This window comes from Trachemys scripta, chromosome 2 (assembly GCF_013100865.1).
Source record: "Trachemys scripta elegans isolate TJP31775 chromosome 2, CAS_Tse_1.0, whole genome shotgun sequence".
Classification (NCBI taxonomy): domain Eukaryota; kingdom Metazoa; phylum Chordata; order Testudines; family Emydidae; genus Trachemys; species Trachemys scripta.
The window spans coordinates 150,127,104-150,145,937 of NC_048299.1; the positions used below are offsets into that span (position 1 = coordinate 150,127,104).

An 18,834-nucleotide genomic window follows, 5' to 3' on the forward strand; every position below is an offset into this window, starting at 1 on the left:
AGCTGCTGGGCAGGGTGGCTAGCTGGGGGTTTGCACACAGGCAGTTGTTTTGGGGTCTGGGATGAGGAAGGGATTTGGATAATGCAGAGGTGGGAATAAATGGGAGTAACATTCTTATGAGCTTTAGACACCTTAGGCTACATCTACACTACGGGGGGGGTCGATTTAAGATACGCAAATTCAGCTACGCGAATAGCGTAGCTGAATTCGACGTATCGCAGCAGACTTACCCCGCTGTGAGGACGGCGGCAAAATCGACCTCTGCGGCTTCCCGTCGACGGCGCTTACTCCCACCTCCGCTGGTGGAGTAAGAGCGTCGATTCGGGGATCGATTGTCGTGTCCCGACGGGACGCGATAAATCGATCCCCGAGAGGTCGATTTCTACCCGCCGATTCAGGCGGGTAGTGTAGACCCAGCCTTAGACTCCACATGTCCCATTAGTAACTTTATCCCAGTGCAGACTGTAAAATGCAACCAAATCAGAAGGTACACTTTTAATGTGTACAGGAATAAATGATGGCACAAAGAGTGAGGTAGTAGAAAATCAGATTTTACGCAGTTGAGTCACCTTGAATATGACTTTTAAAAGTCCTTTTTGTCTTGTAAGAGTGTCTGTGATTATAAACAAGAAACAACTAACGAAACAAATGGAAAAGAAACGACAGGCATAAAAACTTCTTTCACTAACCATTCCATTGCCACATTTAGTTCCAGCAGCGACCATGCCTGTGTCTTCATTATTGTCGTTGGGAAAACTGCCTTTACATGTGTCAAAAGATAGTAGGTTTCCAGCTGTAGGCATATGTGAACCACCAGTACAGAATAACTTCCCACACTGTATATCTCTGTGAGGAAAACAAGAGCTTATTTTCTAGAATAATGTCAGAGCACAGCAAAACTCAGGGATATGGCATATCCCTGAGTCCACACACAGACTAGAACTGAAATAACTAAAGATTTGAATAATAACCCATGTTATTTCAGCTCCAGTTTGTGTGTAGACAAGTCCTGGTGCTCAATTCTCACCGACTTCCATGGGGAATTGAGGCTGCTCACAGAACTTTGCAGGACAGAATGTTTAATTTAACTGAAACCCACTTCAGATTCTCTTCAGGTTCATTCTTCCTTACTCAAAAGCTTCTCTCTCTCTGACTGATCTCACTCTAGTTTATTATGCGCTCTTTACCTGAATCAGAATTGTATTTAGAAACTGTACTTCTCTTTCTTCATCAGAAACTGCCCTGCTTTACTGCAACCTCCAGCTTAAAAAGAGAAAAACAAACCAGCCCCAATATGAAAGGAAGAGCTGTTAGAAGAGAGTTCTACTAGTTTCTTGCCTCTTCATATGGACATGAATTACCTCTGTTTCCTAGAACCCCATAGACTTCAATGAGGTAAGTACTTTTTTGCTTACTTTTTTGCACAGGGGATGAATGTGCCGTTCCCCTTTTTGCAGTGTCCATAATAAACTCCGTTCTGGTTAGTCCTATAACAAGAGTCTACAGCTACTGTAGCACCTAGGAAGGAGGCAAAGAAGACAGACAAGCTATGAAGAGCATGGAAAACAGTATGCCATGGGCCAGATCCTCTGCTGATGGAAAAGTGGTGGAACTCCATTGACATTGCCAGCTGAGGAAATGATCTATTCTGTTGACATCACACATACGTCTAATCGGATTTGCAGTGGCACATCACACAAATGAATCCTGCACTATAGCAGCACCCATGATGTTCTAGGTGCTAGCATATCTCTGTAAGAAATAGACGAGAGGGATAAAGTACATTCAGATCAGTGAGTGTATGTATGGCCAGAGGGCATGGCTGGGACACACCAATCCCCAGCTTTTCATTTTGACTCCTTGAGGCCCATGGTGTAACTTCAGGTGGCTCTAGATTACGCTGGAGGACCAGGCTAGTTGACCAAGTTTAGGGGAGGGCAAAGGTGAGCTTTATGCCCCTCTGTTCTCTGCCTCACCCCCAACCTGCACTGTCTGTTCCTTGCACATAGCTGAGGATCCGGTCCCATGTAAACCTATATAAATGCGGGGGTGCATGGCTGTAAATGAGGGCAACATTTGCAGATAAGCCTTTAGTGCCTGAAACTGTGAGGTGGGCATGGTCCAGTGAATAGGGCACTGGAGTGTAAGTCAGGAGGCCTTAGGTCTATTCCCAGCTTGCCACTGACCTGCTGTGTGGCCTTGGCCATGTCCCTACCACTCTCTGTACCTCTGCTGCCCCTGGGTATGCATTGCCTATTTTGACTATAAGCTCTTTGGAACCGGGACTCTCTCTTACTGTGTGTTAGCCCAGTGCCCTGCACATTGGAGTTGCTAAGTGTGATGAAATTAATAATACCCAGTGAAGAGCAGCTGACACTTCTGAGGGCTGGATTTTAAGACAACAAGCACAATATGCTTATGATCTAAAGATTAATTTGAGTTCTTTGTCTTCTAAAACATCATCAGTAATGATGCAGTTGGAACCTAGTTTAGAATTTGTTGATAATAAGCAAGGGAGAATGGCATCTTGTTTGCTCTCCCTGCCCTGTAGTGCCACAAAAACAATTTTTTGATTATTAAGTAAAAAGGGAGCATGATCATCATCATCATCACATCAGTGTGAAAACAGAGAGATTTCTTCAATTTATCATGTAAATAATTCCCCACTCAGTCCCTGGCTACCTTTTTTCCAATGTTGTGCAAAAGAGGAATTGTTTTCCAACTTCCTCTTGCCGCAGAAATGCATATTAAAAAGTGTCTGAAATGGGGCACTGAGCTTATGAAACTGGTAGGGATCATCTGATGCAGTGGCGGTGTAAAAATACTAGATTAAGCGCACACTCATAGACTCATAGACTCATAGACTTTAAGGTCAGAAGGGACCATTATGATCATCTGGTCTGACCCCCTGCATGCTGCAGGCCGCAAGACCCTTCCCTGGACTCTGCCGTTGAAGTCCCCAATCCTGTGTTTTAGTGACTTCAATCGGCTGAGACCCTCCTGCTAGTGATCCCTGCCCCATGCTGCGGAGGAAGGCGAAAAACCTCCAGAGGCTCAGCCAATCTACCCTGGAGGAAAATTCCTTCCCGACCCCAAATATGGCGATCAGTAATACCCCGAGCATATAGGCAAGAGTCTCTAGCCTGACCCTTGTTGGCCATTATGCTATTCATGTACCATTGCTTGGTTTTCCTTGGCTACTATGTTTTACCATTAAACCATTCCCTCCATAAACTTATCCAACTTAATCTTAAAACCAGACAGGTCCGTCGCCCCCACCGTTTCCCTCGGAAGTCCGTTCCAATATTTCACCCCTCTGACGGTCAGAAACCTTCGTCTAATTTCAAGCCGGAACTTCCCCCCGGACACACGACACAACAATCAAAAAAACCCCAACGGAATGAAATCTTTAAAGCTTTCTTCCTCCTTTTTGGGGGAAGGAGGGGAGGTGTGTGATAAACCAGCTGCAAATACTGAGGGTTTCTCTACAAAGAAAAGTTAGTGAGGAGTGATCTAGGGTGTGAATTTAAAGCCCAGTAGCTACTCTGCACTAACTCACTTACTCCACATTGAGGTTGCCTTTGGTACGTATCTACATAGCCGCACAGTTTGGACTACAATACGGTGCTATAGCTCTCCTGCGTGGACACCGTTGGCACAAACAAAAAGATACCTAGTTCGTGATCCTGGACCTTTTAGTTCACGCTGGAAGTGTCCACGTGGGCAGTTACAGTACAGCACACTAGCGCATGCTAATAAACACTGCAGTTCACACCCCGAGAGTCTGAAGCCCGGCCACCATCAACCATTTGACCTACCAGTAGGGTGCAAGAAAAACTCCGTGGCTTGTACACACAAGCACTCAAGGAACCTCAGTACCAACAAATCTGCGCTGAGGCATTAAGACAGAAAAGGGAGGTTAATTTCACTGCACTCTCTCTCCCTTTTTTAAAGGAAGTATTAACAGATTTCCAAAAAGCTTCTGTGGGCTTTGTTTTCTAAATGAATGTGACTATGAGAAAAGGAGATTAACCAGGTTCTCCAGTGGAAGAAAGGCTTAAAACTATCCAGTCCCTTCATGCCTTATACACATGTTTTGCCATGCTGGGAAAGTGGTAATTGAATACTTGCAAAAACCAGTTAATCCTGATGATAAACCGGGCTGACAAAGTAAATACAGGGCTGTAAATACAGCCCCCTCCACAACAGGTGGAATGTTAAGACTCTAGGACTACACCTGCATAACTTCATAGCACAATTATATTGACGTATTGGCTCCCATTCTCAAAATGTACTTGACAAATTGTCACACATCTGTCCTAAACTCCCCCCCTCATCTTAAACAATCTGATTAATTTAATGACAGCATCCACTCACCTGATCCCCAAAGAGCAATGCATTGGCTCAGCAGGGTGGGGCATTTCCCCATGTAACAATAACCCTGGCCATCTCTGCAAGGGTATCCATTGACTCTGAATCGATCCACTGGGCACTCATGGGACTGGCCAGTACACAGCTCGGGCAGGTCACAGTCATGCTTTATAGGTCGGCAAAGAGTCCCTGCTCTTTTAAGCTGTAGCAGAGAGAGAGCGCAGTGGTCTTAGGCATGCCATTCCCCCAAGTCATTTAAAATACCCAGCAATGGACTTACCCCAGGGTTGGACAGGACTTAAAAGTTTCTCATGGTCTGAACACCCATGTTACCCATTAAGAGCAAAGGGTGAGTTTGATGTATCTGAAAACCAGGCCACCTGGAACCAATTGTGCAGTCCTTCCATGCATGCCTCCCTCCCTCCCTCCCTCCCTCATTGAAACTAGTAGAACTTCCAATTCCCAGAGAAATCAGTGGGACTTGTGCATATATATATAACGACTGCATCATTGGGCCCTTTCATGGAGCCTGCTAATCAATGACATTGGCAGGCATCCTATAAACTCACTGGTGCTAGCTATAAAATGCTTCTAGGAAGTGATCTTTAAGAGTCATGTGCCATTGCTCTGAAACACCTAATATAATTTCCAGGGAGAGGATTACTTTAGCTTTGGTGCAGATCAGTTATTTGCTGGCTACTGTTATTTCCAATGAGGTTCAGAGATATCCCTGGTTAAGCAGCAACCGCCATTTTAAAGAAGGCTGGAAAAAAATAAGCTACATCATACTATGAGAATCAGAGATGTGGCAAACCCAGCACAATGGGTGTTAATAATAATGCAAATAAACTACTTTGCGGTTTATAGCAAAAGGTATTCGGCATATCACACAGGGACAGCCATGGGCCTTGCCGGAGTGGCAATGATGCATTGTGTACCTCCTATGCTCTCCCCTACACACCTTTTCTAAGCACTCCTGGCTGTGTTATGGCTAAGTTAGACTGCAAGCTCTTTGGAGAAGAGCCCTGTGATTATTTAGTTGTCCTTAACATACCATTGCCACCCATGACTTAGTAGGAAGGATATAAGGGAAATGGATGATCTTGTGGTTAAGGGACAAGCATGAGAGTCAGATGTGGATCTTATTCCCTTCTCTTCCACAGCCACACTGCATGAATTACATAAACTTTCTGGGCCAAAGCCTCAGCAGGTGTAAACTAGGGTGGTTCCACTGACTTCAATGGAGCTATGTCAGTTTATACTAGCTGAGAATCTGGTGCTCCATGCATCAGTTTACCTATCTGGAGAGATGAGGCAAACAGGAATGTTGGGAAGTTAAGTTAATTAACATCAGGTTGAATTAATCAATATCAGTGGAGCACTTTGAGGTACTCCCTGTGGAAGGTGCTTGAGAAGTGCAAAGTATGATTATTGTTACAATGCTGCATCAATGATAAATAATAGCCATTGTTCCATTTTAAAGGGGTCCTCTGGCTTTGCGCAAAAACACCACCAAAATGTGAAGAAATAGCTGAGAGCAAAAGGGGTCTCACTTGGCAGTTTTCACAGCACTCTCCAAATGCACATTTGACATTCGGCTTCAGCTTGCACGTTGCAGCTTCACAGCAGTTATTTGTGCATTCCTGTGAAACAATAACAGAGAAAGTTATGGGCACGGTACAGTGCTCTGTATTTTTTTTTTTTTTTCCCAGTAGCACATTTCTGATAGAACAGCCTGTACTTCGCTTAAAGAGAGAGCAAGACGCATTTGTACAACACGTATCTAAAATGGCTTTACGGCAAAGCAAACTGATACTAATCATTCTTTAGGAGGATTGTGCGTGACAACGAAGCATGCTTGATTATAAAACTCCAGAATCAAGTGGTGCAGGGAACGGCTGATTTTTTTTTTCTTCTTAGGCACAGATCACATACAGCTTTTCCTTATTGTAACTGAATCAGCTTACAATTCAGCTCCGCCTCACCACTCAGCTTTCTGCTGTCCCCCAACACACACATTCTGCCTTGACAATCAGCTGGAAACGCGGTGTTCTTAGAAATATGTTTCCACATAGCTGTTTTTGTGGCCCTAATGACTGTACTGTGTGTCTTGTGGCATTTGAATGGATATTCCATGGAAAAATGCTACTGAAGCATATTCTGGCAGAAGTTCATTCTGGGAGCGAGCAAGAAAATTCTTTCATTTGGGTCGGCCTTGATTCTTCCAGCTATACTTCAGAAGCACGTAAAACTCAACAAGCTGTAATGCTGGCTTAATTGAAGATTAGGGTTAATTTAAGGTGCATTCTGAGCTCCCTAAGGCAGCACTGACTGAAGCTCCCCCTTTGCAAGACTGGTAACCTTCCCTCCTGCAGAGTTCCTCTGCTTCTCAGGGTTGAAGACAAAGGGCCTCATTTTCAATTACACTACCGTGTAAAGGAGCCTTAATGTAGGGGTAATTGCGAAGTGGATGGAAAATGCTACCAAATCAGCACACCTCCCAACACTGCCAGTGGCTAAAGTGGGACCGGTCCTGCCCCCAGAGGTGGGATACTGGTGCGGGGGACGATGGGGGCGGAACGGGGGAGCTGCAAGTCCATCCTGCACTCACTCAGCACTGGCAGCACCTGCAGTTCCTGTACTGCAGGGCTGGCTGGGCTTGGCTCCAGTGGTCTGAGCACATGCCTGGTTTATGGAAGGGAGGGAGTGTGAAAGGCCAGTGAAGGGGCAAAGCTGGGAGTGAGGAGAGAATGGGAGAGTAGGGAGGGGAGAGGCTGCCAGGGAGGAGAAGGGGGACGGGGAGCAGGTCATAATGCTTGCAGCCCAGAATGGGAAGCCAAGCCCAGAGTCGCTTTAACTGGGAACAGGGGCATTTGTGAGTTAAAATGGAACAGCCCCATGAAACCTGGGACTTTGGAAGGTATGAAGCAGAGTAGTAGCATTTCATAACCTTGTTGCACTGGGCTAAATGGCTACACAAAGGGCAGAGCAATAGAGAATCTGGCACCTTCTCTGCAGCTTGGAGTTTTCTGCACCCTCAAGTAGCAGAAAGTTTCAGATTTCTCCCAAGACCTCTGGACAATCAGGGGTTACTTGTAGAAGAGTGAGGTAGACTTAAAAAACAAGGCTACGTTCAAAGAGCCAGAAGCTTCTCTAGGGTTTCTACCTCTCGATAAATATTATTTTTTCACAACTATTCATAGGTACCTCTGGAGTTCCACAGTCACATTCTTCTCCTTTCTCTACAAAGTTGTTCCCACAAACAGGGGGTGCTACTATGTCTTTCAGTGCAGGCATATTGGTAATGCATACTGGTGTTCGGTCCAAAATGTATTTCTGAAAATCCTGGAGGCTGCATGCAGTAAAATCCTTGGGGATGTTGTAGCTGCATAGATGAATCAACATGATTTCAGTGACAACTAATTACACAACAACACACAGAGAGGGTATAGGATATGAATGAAATGAATGCCCTCGTCCCAATTAATCAAATACAGTAGTTTCCCCAAATACTCTTAAAAACCTGAAACATTTAATTTAATTTCTGGGCGTTTACAAATATTTTTGCTGGGGTGAAAAAGTAAAAAACAAAAACAATTTTTTTTTTGGAGATACTGATAACATGGAGAGATCATCATCTTAGATCATAAATTCCTAGCTCTATAAGACCAATGTGATACAGTGGTTACTTCTGGCACCTGAAGTACCCAGTTTTCCCTACTATGGTCCTGTGGCAGCAAGATTAATCGGGGATCTCTATGTCTCAACCACCAACATCCTAAAGTCTCAAATCAATGTTGAATAGTTTGACCTCAGGAAGTTCTCCTCCTCTCTTACTGGAGTTTTGGCACATGGACTAAAGTGGCAGGATTTGTTTTTCTTTTTTTAACCAAAAATATATTGCCTCAACCACCCATGCTTCAGACATGAAAAAGGAGGAGAAAAATAACATAACAAAAGGGGAGAGAATAAAAGACGTGTGGTTGTAAGAGAAACACTGGTGAAACAATTGAAGAGAGAGAGTGGGAGGCTTACACAGAATGAAAAGCCACATTTCTAGAGGAGTCAAGCTTGGTCTACACAAATTGTAATCAGCTGGGATCTGATTCAAAGCCAGTCTACATCAATGGGAGTCTTTATGCCGACGTCAGTGGGCCCTGGATGAGTTGAGTATAGATGGGATCACTGACAGAAGTGCGGCAAACCCACATTAACTAAATGCTGAGAAAAGAGCAATTCTGCAGCTAAACACAAACAAAAGGAAGTGAACCATCATCACGAGTATAAAGGGAAGTTAATCTTAAGCAAGCCTCTGTGGGAACTGTGAATATTGATGTCTAGGAGAAGTGGGTTACATAAAATTGTACTGGAAACCTCAGGGATGCTTTCAATTGGCTGCTTATTGGAGAGGCAGGTACCTAGGGCAGGTCTCTCTACAAGAGAAATCCACTTAAGTTACAAGCAAGATTTTCAGGATCTGAAACAGGATATGCAAAGACCGGGTAAGTTCTGTCTCACCGCAAACACATGAAGAATCATGCTTTCTGGGCGCATTGTTTCACACGGTATAGTTATTGTAAGTGTTTGTGGCATAGTTGACAGATCCATTTCAACAGTACACTCTGAGCCTTATCCAAAATGAAGCAAATGGAAAGACTCCCATTGACATCAATGGGACTTGGATCGGGCCCAGCTGTATTTTAAAGCACTCGTGGGCTTTGTTGTTCCCTTATTGCAGATGCAAATGCCTCACCTGAGTTGTGCTGCCATGATACAAGATCCAGAATTGCATTTGCAGAAGCTAGTATCATGATTCATGCCAAAATTATGCCCCATCTCGTGTGCCATGGTGGCTCCAATTGAAATTGGATTGGAATTATGGTCCTGAGGTGATGGGAACAATAGAACTGTCAGTTATTTCTATAAGCCTGCAAGCCGATTTGGAACAGAGCACAGCATAAGAGAAATGACATGGCTAAGAAATCGGAATCCCAAAATAAATATCCCCAAATGCAGAAGAACTGGCTATTTTACTTTGTATAAACCTGGAAAGGGATTTTTTTTAGTTGTTTAATAATTGCATCTTAATTAGAAAGCAACAAAATTATTTAGCTCAAAATTCTCTCTCCATCTGTCTCTCTAGACTGGAATTTTCAAAAGAGTCTTAAGACTAGAAACTATACCAGTACAGTTAAAGCAGTAAAACTCTTTGCCTCCCTTCAGTGTGGATGCAGTTAAACTGGTATACAAGTGCTTCTGCCAGGATAGCTTATTCTGGATCAGGAAGTGAAGCAAACTATAGCAAAACATGGCATCTTTATACCAATATACCTGTATTCAGATTAGGGTTTACACTGGAATACCTATATCAGGGGGAAAAAATCACACCCCCAACTGATCTAAGTATATTCTTAGTGTATACCAGGCCTAAGAGAGATAGGCAGACATTTTTTATTGAATTGTAATAGGAATTAGGCACTTAAATCCCTTAAACTTCTTTGAAAATCCCGGCCCCTCTCCCTCTGTCTATCACATCTAACACTGTAATATGTTTACATGTTATTAAATGATGTGTGGTAGGGAGAAGTGATAAGGGGTAAAGAGAACGACTCTTGCTAGGGATGATTCATGTTTTTTATATCTCTTGTGGTTGTCTGCTTTTAAATATATGCTAAGGGCTCCCGGAACTCTGGCTGGCTATCTCTTTGGTAAGGAGTTGCTTTTGGGTGGAAATCTAAATAAATAAGCAGTTTGATAATAGAATGGCATAAAAGTCAAGGTGTGCTGCATTATTCCAAAATCCCCATCAGACACTGCAGTACATGCTGCTACCTCTTGGCCCCTGTGTGTTCTAAAGTGTGTTCTGTCTGGTTTCACATCCAAATCTCAACTGCTTTAAAAATCAGGGGGTATTTGGTTTTAGAGATTTGGCTCGGTCCTTTAAAGCATTTGGCTCAGTCAGTGAACTTTGGGTCCAGAGGTGAACTTCCCCTGCTTTCAGGGAGAGGTTTTGCATCTAATGTTCTGGTTTAGGCCCATATCTAGTAGTTTTTTTTTTTTTTTCCAAACCAGTTCATCCATCTCTAATTTAAGATGCTCAGTGTTGTGATTTGGGGCATCCTGGTCAAAACTGATTCCATCGTTTATCCCTTTCTTTTAAATCGCGGTATATGGTTCTGCTCTCCCTTATATTAGTTTATAAATAAACAACTCTGTACGCTCTTCAGCCTGATGCAGCAATGAAATGTACCCCAAATAATGCCATTCCAGTGACGGTTGCCTGCTGGTTAAATGTTACCCAAAAAACCAACCAGACCTGAACAATGCCTGAGGAATGAGTAGAACTGCACATGGTTCCCACAAAGGCCAGGCCTACTGTTGGCCCATCAAAGTCAATCGCTCTGTAAGGAAGCAAAAACACACAGCGTGAAGCCCAGCGATCTGTCACAAAGATGCAAATCTGATGACGTTGCTGGTGGTTTTGTTGATTGAACTGGAAGTTCCCTTAGGCACGGTCCCCTTAGTCAGAACCATGTGATGGGGAGAGATTTTCAAGGGCACAAATACTTAGGAGCCTGACTCTCATTGGCCTTCAGTGGGATTTAGGCACTTATCTGTCATTTGTGCCCTTGACTCTCTCCCTGAGGGTCACAAATACGACACTGCAGCTGAATAATCCTGAATTTTGGATCTGAATTCCAACTTTGCAGCTCAGATATATCCAGTTCAGCAAAGCACTTAAGCACTGTTTTAGTTTTAAGTGTGTGAGTGATTTCACCCCTTTTCTGCAAGACAAAATTTATCAAAGCATTTAAATATTTGATTAAATTTATCCTGATTCAGCAAACCACTTAAGTACATTTTTAATGCCAAGTATGTGCTTAAGTTCCACTGATATCAATGGGACATTAGCACATGCTTAAATGTAAACATGTGCTTTGGTAAACCAGGCCCAGTGGGCTCGTGCCAGAATACTGAATTGGGCACCTCTCCAAAGTTTGGATTCAGATCAGAATCTGGGTCTGAGCTCTGTATTTCACGCCCAAATAGCTAGATAGCCAGCTGCAAAATTCATATCCAGCTCTTCATTTGGATATTAAACTTCCCCCCTCCAAAATGCCTGGGTGCTTAGGTCCATCTCTATTCATTCATTTTATTTGCATTTATATCAACACTTTGCATGGTACCACATTTTATAGTATTCCTGTTTTGCCGGAGCTCAGACTAGATGAACATAACAATCTCTTTTGTCCTTAAAAACCTATAGGTGAAATGCTAGCCCCGTTGAAGTCAGTGGCAAAACTCCCGTTGACTTCAACGGGGCCAGGGCTTCACCCTATCAATTTGTGAATATTACAACTCACTGTCTGAAATGACAAAACTAGGACCCTTATAGACTGCATCTCTGGTTATCTTTGTAAACAAGTTTCTGGGTACAAATTCTTCTGGCATATTTAGAAATAGAAGTGGAAAAGGACATGATACGTACGTGAGTAACTGAGCATTGTCATTATTCTTCCGTTTCAGCAGGTTGGTTTGACGCCATGTTGAGAATTTGTCCAAGGTGGTGCCGGCTGAAGAATTCACAGTGAACGGATCCCCAGCTGACCAGATTTCTAGACCAATCAAAGCCACATGAATGTTTATGGCTTTATAAACCTGCAGTAAGGAGAGATCGTGGACAGAAGAAGTAAGAAGAAGTAAGTGAATAACGTAGCTGAAGTCGACGTACTTAGATCGACTTACCGTGGTGTCTTCACCGCAGTGAGTTGACTGCTGCCGCTCCCCTGTCGACTCTGCTTGCGCCTCTCGTGGTGCTTGAGTACAAGAGTCGACGGGAGAGGGCTCGGGGGTCGATTTATTGCGTCTAGACTAGACGCGATAAATCGATCCCTGCTGGATTGATCGCTGCCCACCGATCTGGCCGGTAGTGTAGACATACCCTAAGTAACTTCTAATTTTTTCGGACAGCAGGGACTTATTCTGATAACATTTGGTCATTTCTAAAACTAGATGAACTTTTCTGAATTCTGAAATTCCAATGAAGTTTTGAAACTTAAAAAAAAACCAGAAAAAATATGATTTTTCTTAATTCCACCTCTTCCCCCTTCCCTCCCCCCTCCCCAATTTTTTGGACCAACTGAAGAAACTGTCAAAATAAGTCCCATTTTGGAATTGCAGCAGCATATTTAAAGAAATTACAATCTTAAGAGAGGAAAAAATGTGGAAATTTTTCACACCTTCTTTTTAATGAACTCTAATCAGTTCTTTGTAACAATTGCTAAGACACTGACACCATAAACCCTTCCTTAAAATATTTGATTTAGGTATGTAATTCTTTCTCCCTCACTTCTGAACATACAGCAGGGGATATTATAGACATGTGGCATTCATTCGGGACTAGATCTCTAGCTGCTGTGCTAGTAAGGCTCCTCTAAGAGCAGTATAATACATGGGGCATTAATGTAAATGAGCATCAGGCACATGGAGTTGAATGAGATCGATTTATCATATGCTTAAAGTTAAGCACATGCATAAGCATTTGGAGGATTGGAGCCTAACTGTATAAAAATGCAGTCTATAAGAAACTTGGCATAGAGTTTCCTCTTAAGGAAGAATTTTCTTTGAAAATTTGATGGAAATTGAAAGGTTTTGTGAGGAGCTGGTCTTTTAATTTAAAAAAAAAAAAGACCTTTGTAGCATTTATTATAATTTTGCCTTTTACATGAGCATGGATTGCCACTGACTTGACCTCGTGTAGTAAGTTGCTTGAGTGCAAAGATGGTGTAAGCCACTATGTTGATTTGGCAGCATTTCATACCCCCTTTTCACTGCTGTGAATAAAATGTGCAAGGCATGGAGCAGTAAAGAATCAGATCCAGTGTCGACAGTTGTTTTCAGCCAAATCATTGTGGACTATGAGAAAAAATTCATTAGTTTGATATCATGGTTCTGTTGTTTTTATAGATGTGAAGGCACAGATTCTCCTTTCATTTTTTCCATCTGATCCTTTATTTCTGCTTTATTCACTTTCATAAATGCCAGCAGATCTGATTTTCTTCATTCTTTTCTAGGTGTAATTACAGAAAACTCCCGAGATTGCAAAACTTAATCAATTCTGTAGCATTTTTACTTAATAATAACACAGCTTACCATGTTGATGTAATTGATTATTTCAAAAACCCGTGTTCTTATACTCGTCATGTTGCGGTTGTACTTCCTATACTGCAAAAATAAATATGAAAGCATCAGTAACAGGATAAGGGGAAAAAATAAAACAATGATTGGGGAAAAAAGACCTGAAACATTTCAAATAAAACTGCACCACAAATTAGTGGTCTTTGTTAAAGTGAAATGAAGGTATTAGTATAGCAACTGATCTCAGTTTACTATTTATCTCCTGTTCGTATCATATTGTATATTTCAAATCCCTCACATTGTATGATATTCAGCCCTTGCAGAGGGAGAGCACAAGGCCTACTGAAGTCCCCCCTCTTATGCTCTATTTTGTGCATTTAAGTGAGACTTCAGTGGTGCATAGGCCTTGTATTGCCTGTCTGCACAGCAGTGAATTTCACCCCTTAGTTGTTGAGATGTGAATAGCTATTTGAGAGCAGATGGTGATGTTAAGAACATAAGAGTTGCCATACTGAGTCAGACCATGGTTCATCTTGTCCAGGTGGGGTGACCATATGTCCCGATTTTACAGGGACAGTCTGATTTTTGGGTCTTTTTCTGCTCCTATTACCCCCCACCCCCTGTCCCGATTTTTCACACTTGCTATCTGGTCACCCTATGTCCAGGACCCTGTCTCCAACAGTGGTCTGTAGCAGAGCTTCAGTGGGAGTGTACAAAACAGGGCAATTATGAAGTGATTTCTTCAACTGTCTTCAACTCCCAGCTTCTGGCAGTCAGAGGTTTAGGGTCACTCTGAGCCTAGCGTTATGTCTCTGACCATCTTGGCTAATAGCCATTGATGGACCCATCTTCCATGAACTTATCCAGTTCTTTGTTGAATCCAGTTATACTTTTGGCCATCACAATATTCCATGGCAGCGAGTTCCACAGGGTAAATGTTCATTTTAGGGTGACCAGATGTCCCGATTTTATAGGGACAGTCCTGATTTTGGGGGCTTTTTCTTATATAGGCTCCTATTACTCCCCACCCCCGTCCCGATTTTTCACACTTGCTGTCTGGTCACCCTAGTTCATTTTGTGGAAAAAATACTTCCTCTCGGTTTTATTAAACCTGCTGCCTATTCATTTAATCAGGTGACCCCTAGTTTTTGTATCATGTGAAAGAGTAAACAGCACTTCTCCATTCACTTTTTTTGCACCATTCATGATTTTGTAGACCTCAATCATATTCCCCCTTATTTGTCTCTTTTCTACATACACCTACATGCAGCACTATAGGTACTGCAGCCCGCAACACCTACTGTACTGTAATCACAATAGTGTAGGTTGAGAATTTAAGGCTCAGGGATTAGGCCCCAAATCCTGTCCCTCATTCTTGTTTTTCTTTGTCAAATAACAGCCGTTCTAGATATTAAGCCAGGTCTTCAGCTGATGTAAATCAGCATAGTGCCATTGAAATTAATGCTGAGTTACACCAGCTATGGATCTGACCTATTATTTTTAATGCACAGTGCCTAGAGACTAGGATGACCAGCACCTGTAAATATCTAATGGTACGTCTACACTGCAGCTGGGAGCGAGTCTCCCAGCCCAGGCAGACAGAATTGTGCTAGTGGAGTTTAAGCTAAATATCAGTGTGAACTTCATGATTTGGATTGCGGCTTAGGCTCTCAAGCCTAGGAGGTCTGGTGGGCTTACTCTAAGAGGCCTGCAAACACTTATTATCAGGTGTAGCATTACCATAAGTGTTTATTAATATGAAATCATTGGCATTAGTCCTCATAATAAACACGAAGGGCTTGATCCAAAGCCCATTAAAGTCAGTGGAAAGACTTTCCTTGATTTCAATTGGCTTTGGATTGGGCTTTACTTACATCTGGTAGTGTTTTGTGTGCTAAAATAGAAGGTACACACCCCAGGCCTGATTCTGATCACAACCAAAATCCACTTTTCACCACTGATTTCAGTTGGTTTAATTCTGATTGACACAAGTGCAAGTGAGGAAGAATCAGATTTGTAGAGTGTTAGAGGATGCTGTACAAAGGTGACAAAGTAGCCTCAACTCATACAGATCTGAGTTTCTTCCTGTCTTTTTAGGGTCTGGTTTACATTAAAGCCCCTTTACACTGTTCTGGCAGAATAAGGAGCCTTAGACTAGGTGTAAAGTAAAGTTCCACTCACTCTAAGGCCCCTTTCCACTGGGGTGGAAAGGGGCCTTAGTACAAATGAGAGTGAGGCCCTTAGAATCTAAAAAAAAAAAAAAAAAAACGGTAATAGCAGGTTTTATGAAAATTAGTTTAAAAGAGATTGCTCCTGGACTGATGTCAAGTTTCTGCCTTTGGCAAATATTTAAGGCTGAGTAAACTTCCCCCTGAAAACTGGGACATATGATGGAAGTGTCATACTTTCACAACACCAAATATAGTAATGTTCTTAGAAAATATGCTGATGGGGGGGAAAAAAAGAAGAAACGACGATTTGGAAAAAAAATTGTTCTAGTTTTTGTTCATTATTTTTCATGCCAAGATGATTCGTCTTTCCTGGTACTGCGCTGTTTTAGTTAATGGAAACACATTCATCCGTGATGTAGCTTCCGAGTGTTGGGTCCAGTGGATGAGAGGAGCATGAATGTGAGGAGATGAGAGGAGCATGAATCAGTAAGCATGAAAGTGTCTATCAGAAATATTATCAGCTGTGGACCTGATCCTGCAAACACAGGTTGCTTAACTTTAAGCCCATTGGTTGCAATCGAGACTACTCTTGTGCTTGAAGTTTAGCACGTATTTGTTTGCAGGATCAGGGCCTTTTTATAATATCCATATTTTACCTACACAGCAGGTTGTGTAACCGATCAGCTACGATTCTCTCGTATTCAAAATCTCCTTCTTTATTTGCAAACCTCTCCTGGCCCATAAATACTTTTGGTGGCCATAACTCTCTCTGCTCCTCTCCATATTCCCTCTGCTCAGGTGGGCCCCAAATCTTTGAAATGCTGCTGAAAATACTTGTTAAAGGTATTGGGGACGAGATGGTGGTCAGGATCACACAGGCTAATGAGCTGATCCTACACGCTATTCTGCACATGTGGACCCCTGTGCTTCCACAGAGTCCCACTGAGGCAGGGGCGGCTCCAGGTACCAGCGCACCAAGCGTGTGCCTGGGGCGGCAAGCTGCGGGGGGCGGCCTGCCGGTCCCTGCGAGGGCGGCAGTCAGGCAGCCTTCGGCGGTATGACTGTGGGAGGTCTGCCGGTCCCGCGGTTTTGGCGCCAGTTCGGCAGCGGGTACGCCGAAGGTGCGAGACTGGCAGACCTCCCGCAAGCATGTCGCCGAATCCACGTTACCAGCGGACCTCCTGCAGGCATGCCGCTGAAGGCTGCCTGACTGCAGTGCTTGGGGCGGCAAAATACATAGAGCTGCCCCTGCACTGAGATAGATGGGGGTTCCACCTGGGCACAGTGATTTGCTTGTGTGGAGCAGCTTGTGGGATCAGGGTCAAAGTGTGTCATGTGGCTGGTCCACATTGAGGGTGACAGCCTCCTACTACTACCAGCTAGCTCATATGATATCCTGCCCTGTGCCTCTTAAAGGCACAGCACAGAACCTGCAGCTCAGGGGGACGGAGAAGACTATGGTGGCTAAGTCACCTTCGGGTCCTGCCTGCTCCAGGACGCCTGATATAATGTAGATAGCCCTGGGGGTCTGTCTCAGTTATGGCAGTCTTGCCTGGGATTCTGCAGCCCCTGCCCCAGCACGCCCCATAAGCTAGGGCTTAAGAAGGATCTTCAGAGGACAGACTTACAGCTGTCTCCCTCAGTGCCTGCTCTAGGGGAATCCTCCCATAGCTAGAACTGGGGATTTTAGGTCTTCTTCATTCCACTGTAGCGCTCTTATGTGGTGCAACTGGGGATGGCATGTGGGTTAGGCTTTGACACTAGTTGCAGGGCAACAGAGATCCAGGCCATACACGTATATTGTCATCCAAAAAATGTCAATGTGTTGACGAACATTTTCCAATCAGTCTTACTCGAGATCTATATTTGGCTGTCCATTGTGAATTTCAAATCTTCATAGGGCAGGATCTTCCTTGCTCAAAGTTGGCTTAACTCTGCCCACCGCTAAAGTCAAGGATAATACTCCCATTTATCTCAATGGGGGCACAGTTAGACCAGTGCTGAGTGCTTTGAAAAATTAAATCCATAGTTGTTGTTGTAAAGGTAAAATGAAAAATGTTTGTCTGAATACTCACCGCAGCATTGTCTACAACTATGTAGACTTCGACATACTTCTTTGCTTTCAGGTATTCCTGTTTCTAAGAAAAATATTTTGCAAAAGATTGTTAGGACCTGTTCCAATCTGCCCCCTTTAGATTCAAGAAGAATATTTTATAATCATATAATCTCTCTCTCTCTAAATTACTGAGAGTGGAAATGCTGTCATCCCCATTTTACACTTGAGAAGCTCAGGGTCAGATTTTCAAAGGTATTTAGGTGCCTAAAGATGCAGACAGGCACCTAGTAGAATTTACAAAAGCACCTAAGTCAGTTAGGTGCATAACTTCCATTGATATTGTTTGGCACCTAAGTCTCATTGACTAAGCCTAAATACCTTCGTAAATCTAGCCCATAGTTCTTTTTAAAATGAAATTAATTAAATTTTGGCCTTAGATCAATGTGCAACTCATATTGACCAATAATATTCAAACCTGTAGTGGGTGAACTCAATCCATTGATTCCCCATTGGCAATTGCATGCTTGTATCTGCAGGCAGAATTTGCCTTTATTTGTGTTTAAAGCTGCCTGCTACTATGTTAATTAACGTTGCACAATACTAATGAAAGATAAATTGGGTTGCCTCCAGCTGTGTACAGGTTTCAACAGCATGAGTCACATTTCAGATCTGTGATTTCATATTAAAAATGTGTACCTGTCAAGGCCACATTTTCAAAATGCCTCCAAAAATCTGTGTGCAAACTGTGCCATTTCCATGTGGAAAATGTGCATTTGCAGATGCAATATTTGCACATTAAATTTGGGGCATTTGATGTGTAATTTGGATGGAACTGCGCATTTTTCATGCATAGGGACTGATTCTGATGTAAAGGAGCTGTAACTGAGGATCAGGCCCGTGGTTACAGAAGCTGACTTTAGGATTTTATCTGTACTGCTTTAAAACTAAATTAGCTGAAAACGGATAATATTTTCCTCCCTTTCTAAGCTGTGGGTCCCAATTAAAACAACAAAGTGTAGCAACCTGCATGGAACTTGGAGGGAGGAGCACAGGTTGCAGGAGAGAAGTGTTCAGAGCAGGCACCAGGAGTCAGTCTGT

The 18,834-nt window shown here is 43.1% G+C and overlaps 1 protein-coding gene across 1 annotated transcript in view; it reads right to left on the reverse strand.

Annotated features, from left to right (window-relative positions):
- Positions 1-18,834, reverse strand: part of LOC117872949 (zinc metalloproteinase-disintegrin-like ohanin) — a 43,620-nt gene that overhangs the window by 9,819 nt on the left and 14,967 nt on the right. The window contains exons 7-16 of the mRNA XM_034761833.1: positions 17,756-17,818; positions 13,525-13,596; positions 11,861-12,030; positions 10,688-10,772; positions 9,125-9,255; positions 7,579-7,756; positions 5,925-6,014; positions 4,378-4,573; positions 1,416-1,518; positions 690-846 (exon numbers count right to left, since the gene is read on the reverse strand). Coding sequence (XP_034617724.1) covers positions 690-846; positions 1,416-1,518; positions 4,378-4,573; positions 5,925-6,014; positions 7,579-7,756; positions 9,125-9,255; positions 10,688-10,772; positions 11,861-12,030; positions 13,525-13,596; positions 17,756-17,818 — 1,245 coding nt within the window. The remainder of the gene's footprint in view (positions 1-689; positions 847-1,415; positions 1,519-4,377; positions 4,574-5,924; positions 6,015-7,578; positions 7,757-9,124; positions 9,256-10,687; positions 10,773-11,860; positions 12,031-13,524; positions 13,597-17,755; positions 17,819-18,834) is intronic.